The following is a 21,156-nucleotide window of genomic DNA, read 5'->3' as shown; positions in this document are numbered from 1 at the left end:
GGGAGCATAGATAGGAAATACATAATGCCATCAATACTCTGGGGTCCTCTCCAAATAGATATGTAGGTTGTTAAGATAAAAGAGGCCTTTCTTGACACTCTCAGTTGTTAGTCCTTCTACTCCCCCAAATTATTTTATACTTATTTTTGCATATATCTTGTATTACTTATTTCTGTGGACATATTTTTAGTAGGATGTAAAACTCCTTGAGAAGAGTGTTTCTTCTCTTTTTCTCTGTATCACCCAGGTCGAGGCCTGTCTTACACCCAGCTTTACACCCTTAGTGCATCATTAATGTTGGTTGAATTGGATTCTTCTTAAGATGAGTTGAATGTTAATGATTTATAATTAATACATCCTTGGTGATGATTCATTCATTCATTTGTTCCACCATAAATTTATTTAGTATTTACTGTTTTCAGAATATTGGGTTAACCTTTGAGGGAACTTTGAGGGTTGTAGTTTGCTATGATACTCTTAACTTGATGCAAAATTATGTGACAATATATCTCTCTATATGTATATATACACATATTTATATACTGCTATTTTAAAGATTAAAATACTGATGAAGATGTAAAAACAAATTACCCCAGGCTGTTAGAGTTGGATGGTGAATAGGTATGATAAAGTCCATATGTAGAAACTGGCCCATCTGCAAATAACAGATGGCACTTTTCCAAAGGCAAGGAAAAGCTTGATTCAAGGTATAAAAATAATAAAAGTTAAAAAAAAATATTTTTTATTGCGTTAAAGGCAGTTAATAAGAAAATGTACTCTATTGAGTTATATTAAATTAAAAAAAACCCTATTACTTTAGTTTAAAAACCCTTTAAGGTTTTGTTTTGTTTTTTTAAAGGGATACTGTTTTGGATTTCACTTTTTCAACTCCATCAAATTGTCTTTAAAATGAACTTTACTGTTTGTAAACCCCTGAATCAATCTTTTCGTAGCACTTGGCCAGATCCCATCTGGTGATTTGTAGAGTTAGCATGGTTTCTGCTTATGAGCTTTAAAGTACATATCCATATCTATCAATCAGTGAATGTTTGAGCCCCTCGAATATACTCAGCCCTGTGGGGGATACAGAGGAAAGAATATTGTATCATGCCCTCCAGGCCCTTACAATTTAATTAAGGAGAGACAAGACTAACACAGGAGACAATTAGAGAAAAATACAAGACAGTATGTAATTAAGTGCTAAACTGTGTGAAGAGAACTAAGAATTTTCCATTTAATGTATAAATGATGGGGGTCTTCCTTAAAGAAATGCAAAGAATGCCAGTATTTCTTGAAAGCAAATGAAATTGGTTTTTTGATTTAATTTTCATTTTATGAGACAAGGTTTCTGAATGAAATGAATAGAGGTTGGAATAACTACCTGGTGTAAATTCACATGTTGACTTTAAACTTCTACTGGTGACAGTCTGCCAAGGGAAACTACTTTCTTTAGCTGCCTTGTGAGCCATAGTTGGTAACCATTAGCCCCATTTGGGGATGGAAAGAGTTTTTCATTTCTAGAGCAAATTTCTTTTTCATTATCATTTCATGTTTTAGATCACTTTGAATTTAATTCAATTCAACAAATACTTAGTACGTGTTCAGTATATGCAAGACACTGTGATAGGAACTGTAGTTACAAAGATAAAATTGAAAGAAATCTTGGGCTCCAGGATTATAGTGGTATAATAAGGACAAAAGTAACTAAATATCAATCAACCCATCAACATGCATTCATAAACACCTCCTTTGTGCCAGAGACTATGTCAGGACCTGGGATTGTAGATACAATCAGTGGAACAATCCCTACTCTGGAGGAGCTTAAATTTTAACATAAAGTATTCTTTGAAAGTAAAACGAAGTAATTTCAGTAATGGGAGAACATTAACGTGTGTGTGTATGTGTGTGTGTATGGATGGGACAGAGATCAGGAAAGGGCTTAGGTAGGTGGTAGATGGATTTTCCCACCATTTTCAGTTCTATGAATTCCTCTTTCTCCCTTCCTTCCCCTGTTTTGAAATCAGTATTTCCCCAGTCAGTTAACATATCTGGATTTGGAAGAACTTGATTGGAGTAAAATCATTAATGATGACTGATTTCACATTTCATATAGATATAACTAATGGGTTCTTATTAAGATGATATCAGTGATCTGCAAGTTTTATCTAAGATTTTGGTTCCCAGTGTCACTTTTGGCATTTTCTTTCAGTTGTTTTTCAGTTTTTTCTGACTCTTTGTGACCCCATTTGGGGTTTTCTTGGTAAAATACTGGAGTGATTTGCTATTTCCTTTTCCAGTTTATTTTACAGATGAGGGAACGGAAGCCAAAAGGGTTAAATGACTTGCCCAGGGTCACACAGCTAGTAAGTGCTGGAAGCAGGATTGAACTCAGGAAGAAAAGTCTCCTTGACTTCAGGCCCAGCACTCTATCCACTGCGCCACTCAGCTGCCCATTGGCATTTTCTGATCTCCTTTTTGCAACACGTCAGCTTTAAAAGAATAATAGCGAGTATTCATATAACTTGCCATCCTTAGAACGGACTAGCACATATTACCCTACAATATCTTCTTATTAAGAATACGAGTGCTTTTACAAACCTTTCTCTTCAGGATTGTTCTTTTTCTCCCCCCTTGATTTCATTTATTATCGATAGGAAGGAATATATTACTAGAATCTCTATTGCAGATTTGAGGGCCCTAGGGAATGCTTTTTATATATTTTCAGATAAATAATATCCATTTTTGCAACTGCTCACAATTATGGGTTCATTATTATTCATCATCATATAAAGCAGTTCTCAGCAGGTGGACAAGGACCACCTCCTGTTGCAATGTCTGGGCATCTGCATGGCCTTATGGTGTGCTGCTTGCTGATGACATTGGGCATAAGGTGTTACTGAGGATGCCTAACACAGTAGAATTGACTACATGGAGGTAATAAAGGTCATTACTGTGAATCAGTGGTGAGTGGAGTATGTTATTTTATTAAAATCAATAATAATTATTTAACGGGAGATCAGAGGACATGCAGAATGCCAGTACAAATAACATTCACGTGTGGAGTAGATGGTGGGTTTAAAGTTGTCCTTTGGACAAAATTTGGCAGATAAAATGCACTGTTCTCCTATGCCTTTATGGGGATTCTTGTCTGGGTCATTGCCCCTTTAAGAGATATACAGCCATGGAAAGTCAACATTTTTGTAGCCCTTCAGCCTGTTTTCTCTCAGATATCCTTGAGATGCTGAGACTACTTTCTGGTTGAATGCTGGAGGACCTCTTTTCCATCCTCTCCTTAGAAGCTCCTGCACAGCTGGGTAATTATTTGATATGAGTTACCTTAATGATCATTTGTTTCTTTCAAAAAATGAGATGATGAATTTCCATTATGTAGAGTTATTTTTCTTTACGGTGTATATTAAATTTAACATAGTGGTGACAAAACTGCCATGCTTGGCTATGCCTTCTCATGAATTTGTTTCACCTCTCTTATGTATATTTTATTGACTAGAGTCAAATATTAACTCTTCTCTTTCACATTTAAAGCTTTTTAGAGTCTTGCCCCTTCCTATATTTCCAGTCTCCTTATGTAAACTGTCTACCCACTCTACAATCTAGCCACACTGTCCTGCTCACTCTTCCTCACACCCAAAGATCCATCTTATGTCTCTGCCTTTGCACGTGCTGTCTCTGTCTGTCCCTCCCTCCCTCTCTCTCTGTCTCTCCCCTCTCCCTCACCTCTGCTTTTAAGAATCCCATTCTTCCTTCAAGACTCAGCTCTCATGCCAATTTTATTCTTTCCCTCTCCCTCTGTTTTCCCCCTCTTTCTATCCCTCTTCTTTCTCCCCGCCCCCCCCCCCCAACTCTCTCTGAGCTTAGTGGCCCAGTCCCATTACTGATTGACATGGGGACTTTAGTCTGTTTTGCTTCTAATCTGGTTGGTTTTCCCCTACTTAGAAAACCTAGTCCACTCCATTTCCAGGGGCTCACCATATTAATGCCAAACTAATGAAGAAACCCACATCACAGCCACTCCAGCTTTAAACTCCTAAGCTTAATAGATTGCCTCAGACTCAGCTTCCCTGGTAGCAGGGCTTACAAGTACATACCATTATCCTGGGTTCCAATGCCAACCTCTGCAGGAAGCCTTTCCTGGTCCTTCCAGCTGCTTGTGCCTCTCCTTGTATGCGCTTCCTATGTGTCTCGTATGTTCATATCTGTGTATTCTGTGCTTCATATTAGAATGTAAACTCGTCACCTCCAGTGTTTAGCATGCTGTCTAGTACATAGTGATTACCAAATACTTGCTGATTGGTTTGCATTGGCTCTTTTCTGCCTGGAATGCATGCCATCCTTACCTTCACTTTGAATTCTTAGTTTCCTTCAAAGTTCAATCCAAGAGCCTTATTGCATATGAAGCTTTTCCCACCCCACCCCAGTTACCTTGTGCCTGGGTCATGGGTAGTGCTATTTCATCTTGGTGCTTTTTAGACCTTAAAGCACCATATACATGTGAGCTGTTATTATTATTGAGTTATTATTCTACTAATATAATGCTGGCTTTGCTTTCTATTCAACACCCACAACACAGAGGAAAGGCTATTATTGATCACAGACTTAGAGATGGAAGAGACTTGCAACCAATGATGAAATGTGTTTTTTATTTCCTTACAGAACAGTACAGATAGATCAATTGATAGCTGATATGTTCAGGGTTCATCATAAGCCATATATATTTTTTAAACATGACTAATGAGGGAATTTGTTTGGCTTGATTGCACATATATATGCAAGAGGTTCATTTTCTTTTTTCCTAATTTGATGGGCAGTATGGAAACAGAGCTAGGATTCAAACCCAGGTTACCCAGCTCCAAATCTGGGGCCCTTTCTACTACATGGAAAATGGAAGAAATTTTTTCTTTGATTATTTTTTAAAAATGTCATTTTATGTATTAATATCATTAATCTGATCTTTTAATTTGTCAATATTAGATTAATTAATGTTAAATAAGTTAATAAAATGCTCATTAGACATAAATATTTAAGTATTTTTCATTAAACATTTTAACAAAAATCCAAACACCCCTTATTAAAAATTACTCTGTGACAACTTTCAATGACAGAATGGGACCAGGAAAAGAGAATTGTTAGTAGACTCTAGGAAGAATACTCCAGTATTTAACAGATCGAACAGATTTGTGTGACTTGTGTCTGAAACAGATCAAGGACAGATTGTCTCAGAGCTAACCCAGCAGGGACCAGTGCTGCAGGACTCATCCCTGACTGTGTCATTTCCATATGACAAATTTAAAGTGTTGGGCAAAGTCTGCTCTTTAGAAATATCATGAATTTAATTTTGTTCTAGGATATCATTTAAAATATACATACATATTAGTATCAAAGTATAAGTTTGTATGGTAAACTAAGAGTTGATAAGTTGATAAAAAAATCAAGTTTTTCTTTGTTGACCAGGAATAATATTTCTGATATTTACAGAGTTTTCTATTTCCATATCACGCTCCATGAATTAAGTAATCTTTCCAATCAAAGGCTAGGGAGTCTCCACATTCTTTACTGTTATGGTGGCCAATGCTAGGCTGAGCTCTTGGTGAGCGAGGGCAGGACTCCCTCATACCCAGTGGTGTAAGAATGTACCTGACAGCTTTGGAGAGGCTCTTACTTGGTAGGGGATGTGGCAACAGTCTAGGGTCACATTATGGAATATCTGAGATGAGGCTAAACTGTTGTGGAGAAAAGAGCGGAGAGGAAGAAAAAGGTAATGAAGAATTATAGCTATTGCTGACATAAATGAAAATTTGAAAAAAAGGGAAAGGGACCACAGACCTTCGACCTTAATGCACATGTTTAGTGATGGTAGTTAGCTCTACATTACATTGCTCTGCAGTTAGAAGACTTGGGGGAGAGCCAGAAGACAGGCAGGACAAGCCTGGAAAGGGGATAATGCCCATGTATCATTTAAGAGGAGGGTATAAAACAGGGGTGCGGAACCTGTGGCCTTCTAGGTCCTCAAGTGCGGTGCTTTGCCTGACTCCAGATTTCACAGAACAAATCCCCAAAAGGATTTGTTCTATTTTGATCTATACTAAACTCCTTGATAATCAGACCTATAGTAAAGGTGTGACATACTCAGTTTAATGCTTCAGTCCTCTTGACTTCCACGTATCTCTTTTCCCATTTATCCTGTCTTTTCTTGCTCCTTCTGGTCAAAGCCTCTAAGAGGTGAATTATGCGTAGTAGACAAATTTAGATGTATAATATTTAGAACTGTTTCTGGGCAGTTGCATTTTTAGTTGAATCAACATGGCATAGGGACTGAGACATAGAGTTGCTATCGTTAATAAATATTTTGGAGATAGACAAGATGGATGTTGAGCAAGATGCTGGACTGAAGAAGGGATATGTGTTTATAAAACATTTCAGTGGACTTCATCTCTTATAATTTAGAGGACAACATATGATTCCCTTTCAAACAATATTCAAGAATTATGGTACCCTTGTCACAACTCTGTCTAGGTAGATGAGTCAGGCAGAGATATAGCCCTTTTGTAGCCTGAGCAGAAGGAAGATGCTGTTCATTATTAATCAGCTTGAAGTCTTGACTTCATGAACTTGACTTTTCTTCACTCTCCTCTTTGGCATTTGGTATCTTTTTTTCCCTCTTCTTTATCTCTATTAAGACACTTAACAGCTTCTGTCCTAAAATTGAATTTCAAAGTGTTAGACTTTGGATTAGGAATTTTTTTTTTCTTCTCTTAATTCCTCATGCCTGTTGACATTTTTCTTTTTCTTAGCTTGTTTCCCAGTTTTGTTATTTTGTCATGTCCAACCTTTATTACTGACTTCAAGAAAGGCTAAGTAGCCTCCCTAGTTGCCTTCTGAGAAGGAGGAAGACTCAATGCTTATCTTTTTAAAAAAATTAATTGAGGAGATAAAGGGATGAGACATTCTCAGCTTTAAAGTATTAAGTTTGTTTTGCTATTTCTTGGTATTTAGTGCCAAAGAAGAGCATTTCTTCCTTATATTTATTTTTCTTGAGAAGAGGAACCCTGGCAAAATAACTTTGTTTGAGATTTCTGTACGTGCATGTAGATATATTTAAATAATGACAACTGGAATTTACATAGTACTTTAAGTTTGCAAAGCACTTTATGAATATCTCATCTGATCCTTGGAAGAACTGTGAGGGTAATATTGTTTCTCAATTTTATGAATGAAAAAACTGAGTCAGGGCCACGTGTCTAGTAAGCGTCTGAATTTGAACTTAGGTCTTCTTGACTTCAAGTCTATTACTTTATTCACTGTGCCACCCATCCTTTGTTCAAATGAAGGGACCCGCCTTCTCCTAATTTGAAGTACTTGGACAAAGAAAAAAGGAATATTTTAAAAATTACAGTTTGTATTGCATACCTCCATTGTGAATTCTGGATATCTTCTTTGGGATGAGTGGTGTCTTAAAGAAAGAGGGGCCCTTTATGAGACAGAGCAAGTGCATTCCAGGAGTGTGAGTCAGAATGACAAAGGCATCAAGGTGGGAAATAGCACATCAGGGATGGGGCTTCATGTATGAGGAACAGAGTGAAGTCCCAGCTCATCTCTATACGGATAAGAACCGGACTTGTGATTTCATTGGTATAGACCAGTGTTTCTCAGACTGTGCTGTAAGGAACCCAGAAATGCCATTTTAAAAAAAATGAACCTTATATTGCTTATTAATAGGCATTTAAAATAATCAGGACTGTTTATAGTTGACTCTGAAGCTAATAGAAAGACCAAAATAGGTCCCTGCCCAAGTTCCACTTAATGACTGTATTTTGGGTGCTCCTGGCTTTGAGTGAATGTCCATGGTAACTGTTTCTCTTTGGAACAGCAACCTTGAGTCTCTTCCCCTCCCAGTTTGATTTTTTTCTTTTTTCTAATTAAAGAGGCCACCCCTTCACTCACTTCTTAAAGAGGCCTATTCACTGAATGGGTGTTACCTCACTGTAAGTGTGTACTTGAAAAGGCCTTATTCTGAAAAGGCCAGGGTTTGCCATTGCATCCTGGATCATCTCCAGTCATCCTGGTGAATATCTGGTCACTGGATCCAGATGGCTCTGGAGGAAAAAGTGATGCTGGTGACCTTGCACAGTCCTCACTCGCTCAAAGTCAACTGCAAGTCGTGTCATCATTTCCCTGATGTCATGGTCCCCTTCGAAAATGAAGGACAAAGACAACAACCAACCTACAACTATTTGTATGCTTTTTTTCCTGCCTGAGTAGACTGAAAACTGCTTGAGGACAGTCTTTGCCTATTACTTTTCCCGTGTGTACCTCTCCTCCTTGCTCTCTTCCTCCCTCCAATTCTCTGTCTTCTCAACTTCGGTTGGTGCCCAAAATAATGTTTATGGACTGAAGCAGCATTGCTGTGAAAAAAGTTTTACATTCCTTTACAACATATTTTTTTCCTGTAGTCAAATAAAATCTTTTTTCTTTAATTGACATTTTTGAAGAAAAGAAAACATCCAATGGTGTTAGGAGAGTGTGGCTCTGTATTGAATTCATAGCTGCCTTCTCTGGACTGAAAATCTTGTTATCTAGTGAGCCCTCATGGCTATTTATTTGGGATTTCGCTGCAGTCTGCCAGTCTTACTTTCAACTTTTCTCCTTTGGCCCATAAGATGAATTATGACAGCCTGAGGAAGATACCTGATCCATTTGAAATTATCCTGACCTGACTTATTTTTAATCGTAAAGGTGATATTGTTTGTATTTTTTTTCTCTGTTAGGTAAAATATAAAAGGGATTTTGAAGAAAGCAAAGGAAGAGGCTTCAGCATTGTTACGGACACACCTGAGTTACAAAGACTGAAAAGGACTCAGGAACAGATCAGTAACGTAGGTGACAATTTCCTTGAGGGATGTCTCATGCCACAAAGATGGCCATATTACAGCTGAAAGGTGTGATTGGGTCACATGGAAAGCTTTGCTGCTGGAACTGAGGAGAGTGAAAGGAATGGACTCCCCTGTTGATTTCATGTGTGGATGTGTAGGCAAGAGGGGGAAGTGTCCCCAAATGTGTGAGTGACTGCACTCTTCTCTCTCTATACACACACATACAAAACATAGCTCTTGTTCATTACACTTTCCCTTGTCTGTTGACATCATGAATATCTATAATATTAGGCATCAGAATGATATATTTTGTATTTCTCCATTTCCTATTCTAAAATGGACCTTCCCTTTTGCATTAATTATTATGGTTCAGAATCTGCTTATTTATTGTTTGCATATTTATGAACATTTTTTCAGAAGGTAATTTTGGAAACTCAATGAGGTTTCCCACTCCCTCCCCTCCCACTGTGATCAAGTGTGTAAAAATGCAGATAACAGGGTTGGTATCCTGAAAAATCTAACATTTGCTGTTATACCCGGAATTTTGTGTATTAAAATTGGTTAGTTCCATAGCCAAATGGGGCAAGAGGTCTCTTTTTCAGCAGGCACTTATATGTGTGATTGCTTTAAGCAATGTAGTTTGTATAAATGAATTTGATAAGTTGTTTTCAGCACAGTAAAAGATTTACTTTGAAAAAGAAAATTGAGACAGCCACCTAGTAATGTGGAAGTGTTAATTCATCATTCATTAAAATAGGAAAGGAAAGTGCTTTTATTAACCGGTTTAGAGCTTCAAACTTATGAAGATGCCTCTTTTAAGGAGTTATTTATGAGGGAAGTATCCAGAAAGCACTTTGGTAAAATTTTATTCTTTATTCTTAGGTCCCTATTCAGTGAGTATGAATTGAAACAATGAATGAGCATGTGAAAGTTTGCTCATTTTGCTGCCTAAATTAGTGGTTCATTTTGTATTTCTCTCACTCTTCCAGACTTTATAAATGGTATAGTCTCAATTTTCAAGGAATATTTCACATTATACAGTTTTGAGTTTTATGAAGTTTCAGGTACTGGGACATTTAAGATCACCTGGGTTCTCACCTGTACAGATAATATTTCTACCACCTGTGATTTCAATAGCAATGTTATCTTCTTTTTTTTGGTGGGGAGAGGGAATCTCTTCCCTAAAACTTCTAGGTCATTTTTGTCCCTAGGGATTGGAGAGAGCCATCTTAACGAGGTAAATGGTGGTGGGGCAACATGGGTGTGTCTGGTCAGGGAAGGCAGGACTAGTATTAACAGAAAAGGTTCAGCTCTGCAAGAGGGATGTAATGAGTTGAGTGCAGGGATCCTTACTTTTCTGACCCTGATATAGCCATTCTTTTCTCAAAATTTGTGTTCTTAGCTACTAGGCAGGAGAAGGTAAGGTAGGTTGAGAAGGAAAAGAAAACAATTTGGAAAGGTTAGTGAATTGTATTTAAATTATTTGTGGGTTTTATTTTTTCTTTTCTTTTTTTTTTAAAAAGATGAAACTGGAAAGTGAATATCCAGTCTTCTGACTTAGGGAAATCCAGGACAGGTTTGCTCTTTCTTCATTATATTTGAGCACCTCATCCTGCCTAACATTGCATGCCTCTTCTTGCTACCACCCCTTTGATCATGGTTCTCATCTCAGAAAAGGGAAGGAGTTCCGAGAGGAGCTTGGTAGAGAAAGCTGGATATGAGGCAGAGAAACAGAAAAAAGACCAGGATCATTAGAGGCGGTGAATTGTGTTTGTGCTATATCATCTACCCCAAATTAAAATGTTGAAAAATATGACCCAGTATGAAGAGCTTAAAATAAGGATTTCAAAGAAATAAGTCAGAATTTCCCTTAAAATAGAAATGGATGGAAGGAAAGAAGTGGAGAATCTACAGGGAGATTGTCAAAGACAAACTTCTTATTTTATTAATTTGCCTAAGGATAGCCCTGTTATTTTAGTTATTTGAATAAAAATGGATATTTCTAAGGTCTTTTTCCCCCTATGATCAGAAGGGTCTTAATTTCAAGGGGTTGTGATTTTTATCCCATTAATAAAATCTCCAAATATTAAAGATGCCTCCTTTCCCCCTCCTTTCCCTTTCTTCTTTTCCTCCCATCAATCAAAAGGTTTTTTTTCCTTTTAAAAACTAAAATGTAATCACCACCATATTCCAATCAAAGTTACATTCAATGACATTTTTCTCCTGACCACCTTTTGTGAAACTATATTAATTTGTACAAGGATCATGCTACATACAATACTACATTTAAAAGTTTCCATCATCAATCAACTCGTTTCCCTAAAACTAAAATTTTCACCTCAGAAATGCATATGATGACTAATTTCAGGATGTCATTATGCAGTAGCTGATGGGAAGGTAAGCAAGTACTTTAAAAAATTCAAATTTAATTTAACTTTTGCACTTAACAAGAAAATAGTTGTTTTAAATCCATTTTTTATCATTAGCAGGGATATAAAATTTTTATACACTAGAGGCTCTTTGAAAATCCTTCCTCTAGTGACCAGTAAACATCTGACAGGTATGTATTTTCTCTTTTTTATCCTATCTATGTCTTTATTAGTACATCAATTTATATCTAGAGGTTAAAAATTGAACTGATTTCTAGGGGAAAATAATTTTGCTGTTTCATGTTGGCAGCTTAATCCAAAATGTTATGTATATGATTTTTCTTATTGGCATTGACTCCTAAGGAGAGTATAGGCTGGTAAAAAGTTTTGCTTCATAGCGAAACTTTTACTTATTTGTGCCAGTAACTTTGAGGCTATTTCTAGTTTATGCAAAGATGAATTTCATTACTTTTGTTTTCTTGTTAAGAAAAGTTGGATAGATTACAAGAGATTATAAAATGTTGTTATTAGCTGTGTGACTCTGGGCAAGTCTCTTTAACTTTCAATGCTCTGGGCAACTCTCTGAGAGTAATTTACCAGGGAAGTACAGATTAGCATTGGTATAGGGAGTTGCCTTGTCAAATGCATCCTATACTAAAGAAATCCCAGATCTAGTCTGGGGAAGGAAAAAAAAAAGATGGCACACCTTTCCAAACTATTTAGTTTTAACCTAGGCATTCTAGTTTATTAAGCCAGTCTATTATTTTAAATCTATGGACTGGATTATGTGTGAGAGAAGATGTAGAAATGGCCAGGCCAAAAGGATGATAAGATTCACCATGTGGGAGATATTGGAGATGCTGAGCTGACACATTTTAAACATAAATCTATGGCTTGTTAGGCTCATTCATTCCAAGGATTATTAGAGTCCACAGACTTGTCCAGGATGGTATTGGAAGAACTGACAAATTAATGTCCTAATGACAAATTCCAGATATTTGACATATGTAATGACACGACAGGTATTTGGAATTGCTTTTATGTGTTTCGTTGTAGTATTATGTTTTTATATACTTTTAAATTCATTCACCTAGGATTTAAAATCATTTAACAATGAATACACACTTGGAAATTTCAAATTTTGTCTGTAATGAAATACCTTAGTGATTTGGATTGTGACCTTTTCTTTTGGTGTTGGCAAGGACAGTATATTGAAAATGAATGGCTTAGTAAATGCTGCAATTTAAAATTTTTGCTCTGACTGCCTTATTCTGTTCTTATTACAGCTGCAGGGAAAATAGGGAGCTGGAGGGGAGGTGAGATTTCAAGTCAACTGGCTGGGTAGATGTAAAGGAAGAGAACCCACTTGCTAAAACAGAAATGGAGAGCTTCATGTAGGATTGCTGAAGAAGCCTAGATTTGATTTGCATATTTTAATATTCATGAAGAACTATTGGACTAAGCTCTTAAGACATCCAGCATTTGATTCGAGGACCAGCTCTATAGGAATTCTACAGGAATTAGTTCTTGCATTTAACTGAAGATTACTTTTAGTAAATTTATTTTTTTCTACTAAAGGTAAGTGCATGTGATCCATTATGATTCTTCTATGGTTAACTAAAGATGGCCAATGCTGACTCAGGAGTTCTGAACTCTTCCTGCTTGTTTCTAGTAGCTTTGCACTGAGAGAAATGATTATTTCTCTCTTCTATTAATAACCAATTATTGACTTTGGACCAAAGTTTTTCCCCTTTTCTACTTCCTCATTCAGAAATCAGCCTCTGTAGGTTATTCAGGCAGCCTTTGAAGTGCAGGCTGATAATGAGAGGGAAAACTCAAATCTGTTCAACAGGTAAAGAAATTTTAGTTTTGGTAAATTGATGGATTCCAGACCATTGTATTTTACTCAGACAGGTCTGCGAAAATGTGGATTCTCCCTTTTGTCTAGATTACCTTAGATTGGGTGATCTGGGTATAGATAAGTCCCTTTGACCAAGACTGGGTGATCACTCAAGTCCCCCAGACTCTCATTAGAATAAGCCTGCCTCGCTTAATAATATTCATTTTCTCATTAATTGTTAACCAATCAGAGTTGATCGCCACCCTCAGGACCACCCACTCTTCCAAGGGCATATAAGCATTGAGTGGGTTCTATGAGGGGTCTTTGGTATTTGAGACTGCCACTGACCCCTTTTATTAATTATATGCTAGCAGGATTAATAAAATGATTAATTACCCAGAAATTATGTCTCTTGAACTTTTTATATGTCACAGGAGAGTTCTACCATTTTCTATGCCAAAACTACCTGGCTTCCATTTATTTTTATAAGCATCCTAGGGTTTGAAGATTTGGTTAAGAATCATGTAAGTGCCTATTTACTTGAAAACATTTTCTTTATTTAGTAAAAAGTCTCTTTTGGGAATTTTTTTCTACAAGTGCGCTGCAACACATACATGAGGAATCTGAGAAAGGAAAAGGGGTTCTTGGTTTTAATGTTTTAAAGCACTTTAACTGTCATTGGGGCATTCTTTGCTTTTTTTTTTTGGCAATTTGGAAGGCATATGAAAATGGCTTATTCGAATTTCAGGCATTTACTGTCTCTATGTCTACAGCAGCATCAAGCCTGTCTGTGCTAGGCTCCTGTAACTGAGCTGTTGCCATAGCTACCCATTTGAGTGACAGGGCAGTCTTTGGAATATTATTGACACATTTTGTTCTGCCTGTTTACTAACTGCATCACAAACTGCGCTCTCAACCAGCTGAAACAGATTGGAGATAAACTCACTCCTAAAAGGTAACATTAAGCCCCGGGGAACACTTGCAAACTTTGTACATAGATCCCAGAAGATAAGTTTTCCTTATTTATTTTCTTATTTAATTTAGGGGAAGGAGAAAAAAATCATGTGAAAAGCAATAAAAAAAGATGGCCAAATGATGTATTTCATAGAATGAATCATCTGGTGAGTGTATTTGTGTTTATGCTCATGTCATCAGGAGAATAGTGGGGGTTGTATGTGCAAATAGCATTGACTTCAAGGAGAATTCTTAGAAAAATAATGATAGTAATAATAATATTAGGGAATGTTTATACAGCTTTTAAAGATCACCAAAGCACTTTACATATGTTAACTGATTTGGTCCTTACCACAATCTTGTTGGGAATGTGCCATTATTATCCCCATTATGCCTATGAGGAATTTGAGGATAAGAGAATTTAAATGACTTGCCCAGAATTACCCCTCTTAAGTGTGTGAAGCAGAATTGAAATTTAGGTATTCCTGCATTCAAGTCTCTCTTGGTTAGTAGGTCCCTGGCCATTTCATGAGATACTCCAGCTTTGCTCATTTCATTCCCAGATCAGCTTACTCTCTGCACTATTCCACCTCCTCACCAGCAACCTTGAGCTGGGCCATTTCCAGTTGTCCTGATCGGTATCTGGCCATTGGACCCAGGTGGTTGTATTAGGAAGGCAGAGTTTATAATCTCAAAGAGGATCATATACATGTCTGAAAGGTTTGGAACCGCCGGATATAAGAAACTCTCAAAGTAGAAGGCAGAAGAATCAAAACATATATTTAGGCTCCACAGTAACCAACCCATGAACCAGCAACCCCATTTTGATATATTGATCAAAAGCTTCCAGGCCCAATAAGTACGCCTTGAAAGAGTAACCAGGAGGCTACAGAGAAGCATGATTGCGTAAAGCAAAATCATGCTTCCTCCTCTATGGTAAAAAGATTACCCACTGGCCTGAAGTCCTTGTTCAGCTTCCTCCCGTAGGTCAGCTCTGCCACTGGCAGCTCCTGGTTCGGCTGTGGCTGTGGCTGTGACTGTAGCAGCCTCTGGCTCCAACGGGAGCTGCTTTTAACCATCCAGCTTCTGTGGGGGTGTAAGGTACGCCGGGGAAAGCACAGGTTCTTTCAATCTGCTTAAGCAAGGTGAAGGGGTTGACCGGGAAAGCACAGGTTCTTTCCATCAGCTTAAACAAGGGAAGCAAGGTGAAGGGGCCGACAAGCTTACTCCAGTCCAACATACAAACAGCATTCAGTTCAGGGGAAAAAGCCAAACTAGTCAAGGGCACTCACTTGTTGACTAAGTGCTAAGGAGCCCATTTTTGGTTGCCAACACAGTGGTTCTGGAGGAGAAAGCGAGGCTGGTGACTCTGCACATTCCTCCCTCACTTAAATCCAATTCACTTGCAAGCCATGGCTTCATCTTCCTGATGTCATGGCCTTTTTCGAGAATGAAGGACAAACCACAAGCAACCTTGACCACTAATGAGACGTACTTCCCCCCACCACCCTAATATCTGGCTCCCCTTTAGTATTTGTCTTTTTCTATTAGAGTGTAAACTCATTGAGATTGGGGATCATATTGTTTTCCTGGTATTTGTATTCCCAGCATTAGGAGAGTGACTTAAGCATAGTAAGTGCTTAATAAATGTTTTTTCCCTCTCTCCCCCTCCACTACTAACCCCTCTACCTTTTCCCCATTTTCTCTTATCTCCTTTGCTCTTCCTTCCCCCTCTCTTTTCTCCTTCTCTCTCTTCCCCCCATCTCTTTCCTTTGCTCTATCTCTCTCCTTGTCTCTCACTCTCTCCCTTCCCTCCTCTTTCACAATCTCCCTCTCTCTCTCCACTTCTCTATCTGCTCTCACATGTCACCTTGGGTCACAGTAACCATGTATCTTCCTTTCACAACTAAAAACTGTATGTTTCACTTGACAAAATCTTCCCTATTTAAAAACAAACTCATCCTCATGTTTACACTGATCCTTCCCTTTCATAAGAAATAATTATACAATCAAAAGTTTTTTTTAAATGCCTCCACCAGAATTATAGTTGAAGAAAATTCCCAAGATGTCTGAGAATATTAAAATAAAAATTTTTATTTCTTATGACAAATTGATAAGCTATTGATGATTGAAGCAGCCTTTGCAGTGATGTTATTTGTCACTGAAATCTGAAAATGTAGTATAAGTTAATCATTTACAAATTAGTTGGTTTAGACATACATTACTGATCTAGTTTCCTGTGATTTATTGTGAGTCATCTTTAGAAATATTAGATCATTGAAGCTAGATGTTGCCTAGTGATTGAAAGCCTATGTCCATGATCTATTAAAACATTTGACTCAAAGTCGGGTTGGATATTGAGGGTAGGCATGAGGGTGGGAGCGATTATCTAGTGATTCCAAGTCTTTGTTTGTAATTTAAATAAATCATTTTGACAGAGACTGACTGTAACCATGTTCAGGATGCTGACAGTGTGAAATTGAGTTGTATGGTGGACACAAGACAAGCAGTCAAGAGAAATCCCTAAAGGCATAAATTTGTTATGTAATTGGGTCAACTCATGCATGAGAAATGCATGCTAATTGTAAATTGGTGGCAAAATTATAGTGTATCAGGCAATTAGGTCTTATATTAACCCAAACAATTGACAGAATGACACTTTTTTCCTTCCTTTTTTATGTATAGCAAACATTGGGGTATTTAGAAATGTGAGATGGATAAAAAGCAAGAAGTCATTTGAAGTTAAAATGGAGGGCATTCTGTTAATATTACTTGGAAACAAATATCTTACTACTATTTGGATATTTTGTGTGGAAGCCTTTAATTTGGAAAAGGGTAGTCTTATTATGTATATGTGTGTATGCGTATGTATATATGAGTGTGTGTATACATATATATGTGTGTGTGTGTGTGTATGTGTATATGTGAAATTGAAAATTGATTTTTAATTCTGTTTTGTTAATACTTAATCAAGCTAGGATAGATTTACTATTCCCCTTTGCTGCATGTGTTTAAATTTATCACTCTTGCAAGTTCACTTGGTAACCCCCAGGTCACTTGGGTCACAGTTCTACTTTGTGACTTGTAACTCCACCCTTACATTGTGACTTGTACCCCTACCCATCACTCAGTTTCCAGAGAAAATTGATTAACCTAAAGGTCAATTTCATCAATTTAAAACTGCTGTAGCAACTCCCATCACCAGAGAACTGATCTTAGCTCCCAGTGGTGTAGTGGGGCGGAGCTGAGATGACTCTTATCCCCCTCATTAAAACTAGTCAATCAGAAGAAGACACACTTCTATTGCTCAGGATTTTGCTCTTCATCTTGTATATCACAATAAAAGACCCTGTCATTCTTAACTTCGGATGTTTGGTCATTGGGAGGCCATTGACCCCTTTTTTTTTTGGCAATTGCTAGCCCTGCTAATAAATAGATCATGCTCAGAACTTTGTCTTGGAATTCCCATGTATATATGTACACACACATATATGTACATATATACACACATATACACACGTGTGTGTATATATATACACACGTGCACACACATACATATATATACTAACAAATAAATTATATATACATGTATGAATACATATACACATGCATGTGTATATATTGCCAAACTAGTCGGAACTGGTTAGTTACTGAAACTGGAATTTGAGCTTCAACGATAACATCGCATAGATGACAATTTTCATCTGTTCATGGATTGTATTTGGTCATATTTAGTAAGTACATTAATAGTGACCAAACAAGAGGACAGATGGTTCAGTAAAACCTGTCCCCACAGCAAAATTAACAAACCTGTAATACTTTCCCAGGTGATTCTACCTTTCATTATCTTTGTGTATACAGAGCAAGTGTGACTTCCATTATTCTCTCTTCATTTGCTCCTGTCTCACATAAAGAGGTGACCTTTTTCGTTGCCAAGACAAACTCCACTACATAAACAAATGATATCATTTCATTGTGTCTTTTCCAGAAGATTTCCCCCTCTCTATTATCGTCACTCTCTCCTTATCTGTTGGCTGCTTTTGTACTATAAACATGGCCATCTCTCCCACAGTCTCAAAAATACCCTTACTTCATCCATCCCCGGTAGTTATCATTCCATATCTTTCCTCCCTTTCATGGCTCCACTCCTCAAGAAGACTTTCCACAATCGTCACTTCTATTTTCTCTTTTCTCACTCTCTTCTTTACTTTCTGCAGTCTGATTTCCAACCTTATCATTCTACTGAAGTTGTTCCCCACAAAGTTCCCAATGATCTTTTAATTGTGAAAGCTAATGGCATTATCTCAATCCACATCCTTCTTGACCTCTCTGTATCCTATAACACTGTTGATCACCCTTTTCTCCTGATGCTCTCTTCTTTCTAAGTTTTTGTTACACTGATCTCTTTTGGTTCTCTTCCTGTCTGTTGGATTTCTCCTTCTCAATTTCCTTCACTAGATCTTCACCCAGGTCACATCCTCTCAGGTTTTGCCTAAGTCACTGTTGTTGACTGTTTTTTTTTCTTTTTCTCTATTCTTTCACTTGATGATCTCATCAGCTATAATGGATTTAATTATCATCTTTGTGCAGAATATTCTCAAATCTATTTGTGTGGCCTTAACCTCTCTCCCGATTTCCAGTCTTATATATCCAACTGCCTAGTGGACATTTTGAATTGGATGTCTTGTAGACATCTGAAACTCAGTGTATCCTAAATTGAACTAATTATATTTCTCCTCAATCCCTCTCTTGTTCCTGACTTCTCTATTATTGTCAAGGGTGCCATCATACTCCCAGTCACCCAGGCTTGCAACCTCACTGTCTGTCATCATCTATATCCATTACTAATACCTATTGATTTTTAACTTCAAATTATCTCTTATATAGGCCCCCTTTTCTCCTATGACACTGCCACCGCCCTAATTCAGACTCTAATTGCCTCATGCTTGGACTACTGCAAATGCCTGTTGGTTAATCTCCCTGTCTAGTCCATATTCCACTTAGCTGTGAAATTTATCTTTCTAAAAGCTCAGTTCTGACTGTGTCGTATCACCTCCTCCCTCCCCTACCCTGCCACCCTACAGACTTTCAGTGAATCCTGTTGGCTTCCTACTACCTCTCCCTCATTTGATTATGAGCTCCTTGACAGCTGGGGCTGCTTTTTCCTTTCGTCTGGATTCCCACCACTTAGCACAGTGCCTGGCCCACAGTAGGCCCTTAACAAATTTTTGTTGACTTGAACCTGATACTCCATGAGACTAATTTAATGTGTGTTTCCTGAATATGCTTTGCACATTAGGTCATCTGTCCTTTAAGCCATTACTGGCTCCAGCTCTTCTTTACTTTATTTTCTTCAGTGACATTTTCCTTTCGTGGAGCACATTGGATATTGAGATGTGGGGCTTGTATTAGTAACTTGTAATTTCTTGCCTGTTAAATATATTCATTTTTATTTGTGATATGGTATTGCTCATTGCTCACTAAGCCGCCCCATGCCTTCTCAATCTCTCCTTGAGGAAAGTATTTATAACGTACAGAGGGGAGATTTCTGAGTAGATTTCTGCTTCTTTCATTTCTTAATTTTGAACTGTATTTTCCACCCTATTTTTCTCTACTCTTCCCTAGTCCCAAGTTCATATTCAGGTCATTGAGTAGTCTTCATAGAATTTCTTTGTTTCTTTATCTTTTGTAGCAGATGTCAGAACATCAGTTTCAATTATCTTCATTGTGAATCCAATTTTTATGCTTATCATGAGTACTACAAGTCAAGATGACCAAGTATCCCATGAAATGAATTTTTTTGTTTCTCTCTTGAGGGGTGGTGGTGGTGGTGGTGGTTCATAATGAAACCAATTTGACCAACTCCATACATAGCCTCTCAGAAAAGAACTCATGAATCATCTTTCCATTTAGCTATAACTTTTTAAAGTCCCCTGGTTTATTTGTAGTGAGAATGTTTATGTGGATATGATTTATTTCTACTGCTAAAAAATGATGTTGGTTATTGGACAAAGCCCTCACATTTAGGGAATCAACAGGTAAGTTCAATTTTTAATGTACTAAAAATTATGTGTTCTTAACAAACTCTGCCCCCTTTTCCATGTCCCAGTTAAATTTTACAGCTCAGAATATCTACTTCTCACTTTGTGTACAAGACAAATTTGTCCTGCACAGATGTGACAGATAAATGGGGGAGAGAAGTGATGATTAAAATAGAGGATTTCTATGTCTGTGGAAAAAAGGAACAATTATTGTATCTGTAGATAATGAAAAACATTTCTGTTGTCAATGCTCTATTTTATTCCTCAAGGTAAATTTGAGTCTTATTTATGCTAATAATAACTGCAGGTTTTGCTTTATTAAATCTGGTTATAAATATATTTAGCTTTTCTGAACCTCTAACTGTGAATAAAGTAACTTACTGCAACATTGAATTATAGTTTCACATCAGGTGATAGCATCATTGCATTTTTACTGATATATAATGTAATTCTATTACATTTTAGGTAGGCAAAATTATAATTTAGTCTAATTTTTAGTTGTCTTAAGGTGGGGTTGGGGGGGTTGTTATTAAAGACTTCTTAAATGACTGACAACCTCAATGAAGTTTTCAGGTTCGTGAAAATTAAATGATATGAAAGTTCGTAGCAGGGATTTTTTTTCATTCCTGAATTTTCATTTTTCACTGTTTAAAGATGTTTTCTCTTTTCTAATTTGCATTTTTCTTCTCTCATTTTCCAGGATGAATTATATGCTATTAAAATCACTTTTTCTTGATTTTCTCCATGTGCTTTATTTTTACGGCTTTCTTTTACCTAACAGTTGCCTAGGCAGCATTTGAGACATTGTGTTTCTTGTGACAGAATAAAATGTCACGGTGCTGCTTCCTTACAGAAGCATTTTTTAAAAATCTCAACCGTTAATTCTCAAAGAACGATGCCATTCCTATAATACCCTTAGACTTTACTTGGCCTTGACGATGGGGAGATATAATCTCTTCCTGCCTGCTCAGATTTATGTTGGATTTCCGTCTGTGGCTATATTATTAATTGTGACCAAGCTGACTTGCAATTTATTTGGAACAATTTAACTTCTTAATCTCCTT

General features: G+C 37.2%; 1 protein-coding gene across 1 annotated transcript in view; it reads left to right on the top strand.

The window, feature by feature from the left end:
- The window catches only part of LOC118850885 (LIM zinc-binding domain-containing Nebulette-like), a 255,565-nt gene extending 246,614 nt beyond the window's left edge, over positions 1-8,951 (top strand). Inside the window, exon 4 of the mRNA XM_036760521.1 lies at positions 8,784-8,951. Within this exon, the coding sequence (XP_036616416.1) occupies positions 8,784-8,951 (168 nt within the window). The remainder of the gene's footprint in view (positions 1-8,783) is intronic.
- Positions 8,952-21,156: the final 12,205 nt, after the last annotated feature.

Source organism: Trichosurus vulpecula, chromosome 5, assembly GCF_011100635.1.
Source record: "Trichosurus vulpecula isolate mTriVul1 chromosome 5, mTriVul1.pri, whole genome shotgun sequence".
Taxonomy (NCBI): Eukaryota; Metazoa; Chordata; class Mammalia; order Diprotodontia; family Phalangeridae; genus Trichosurus; species Trichosurus vulpecula.
This window is presented reverse-complemented; position numbering and strand designations above follow the sequence as displayed.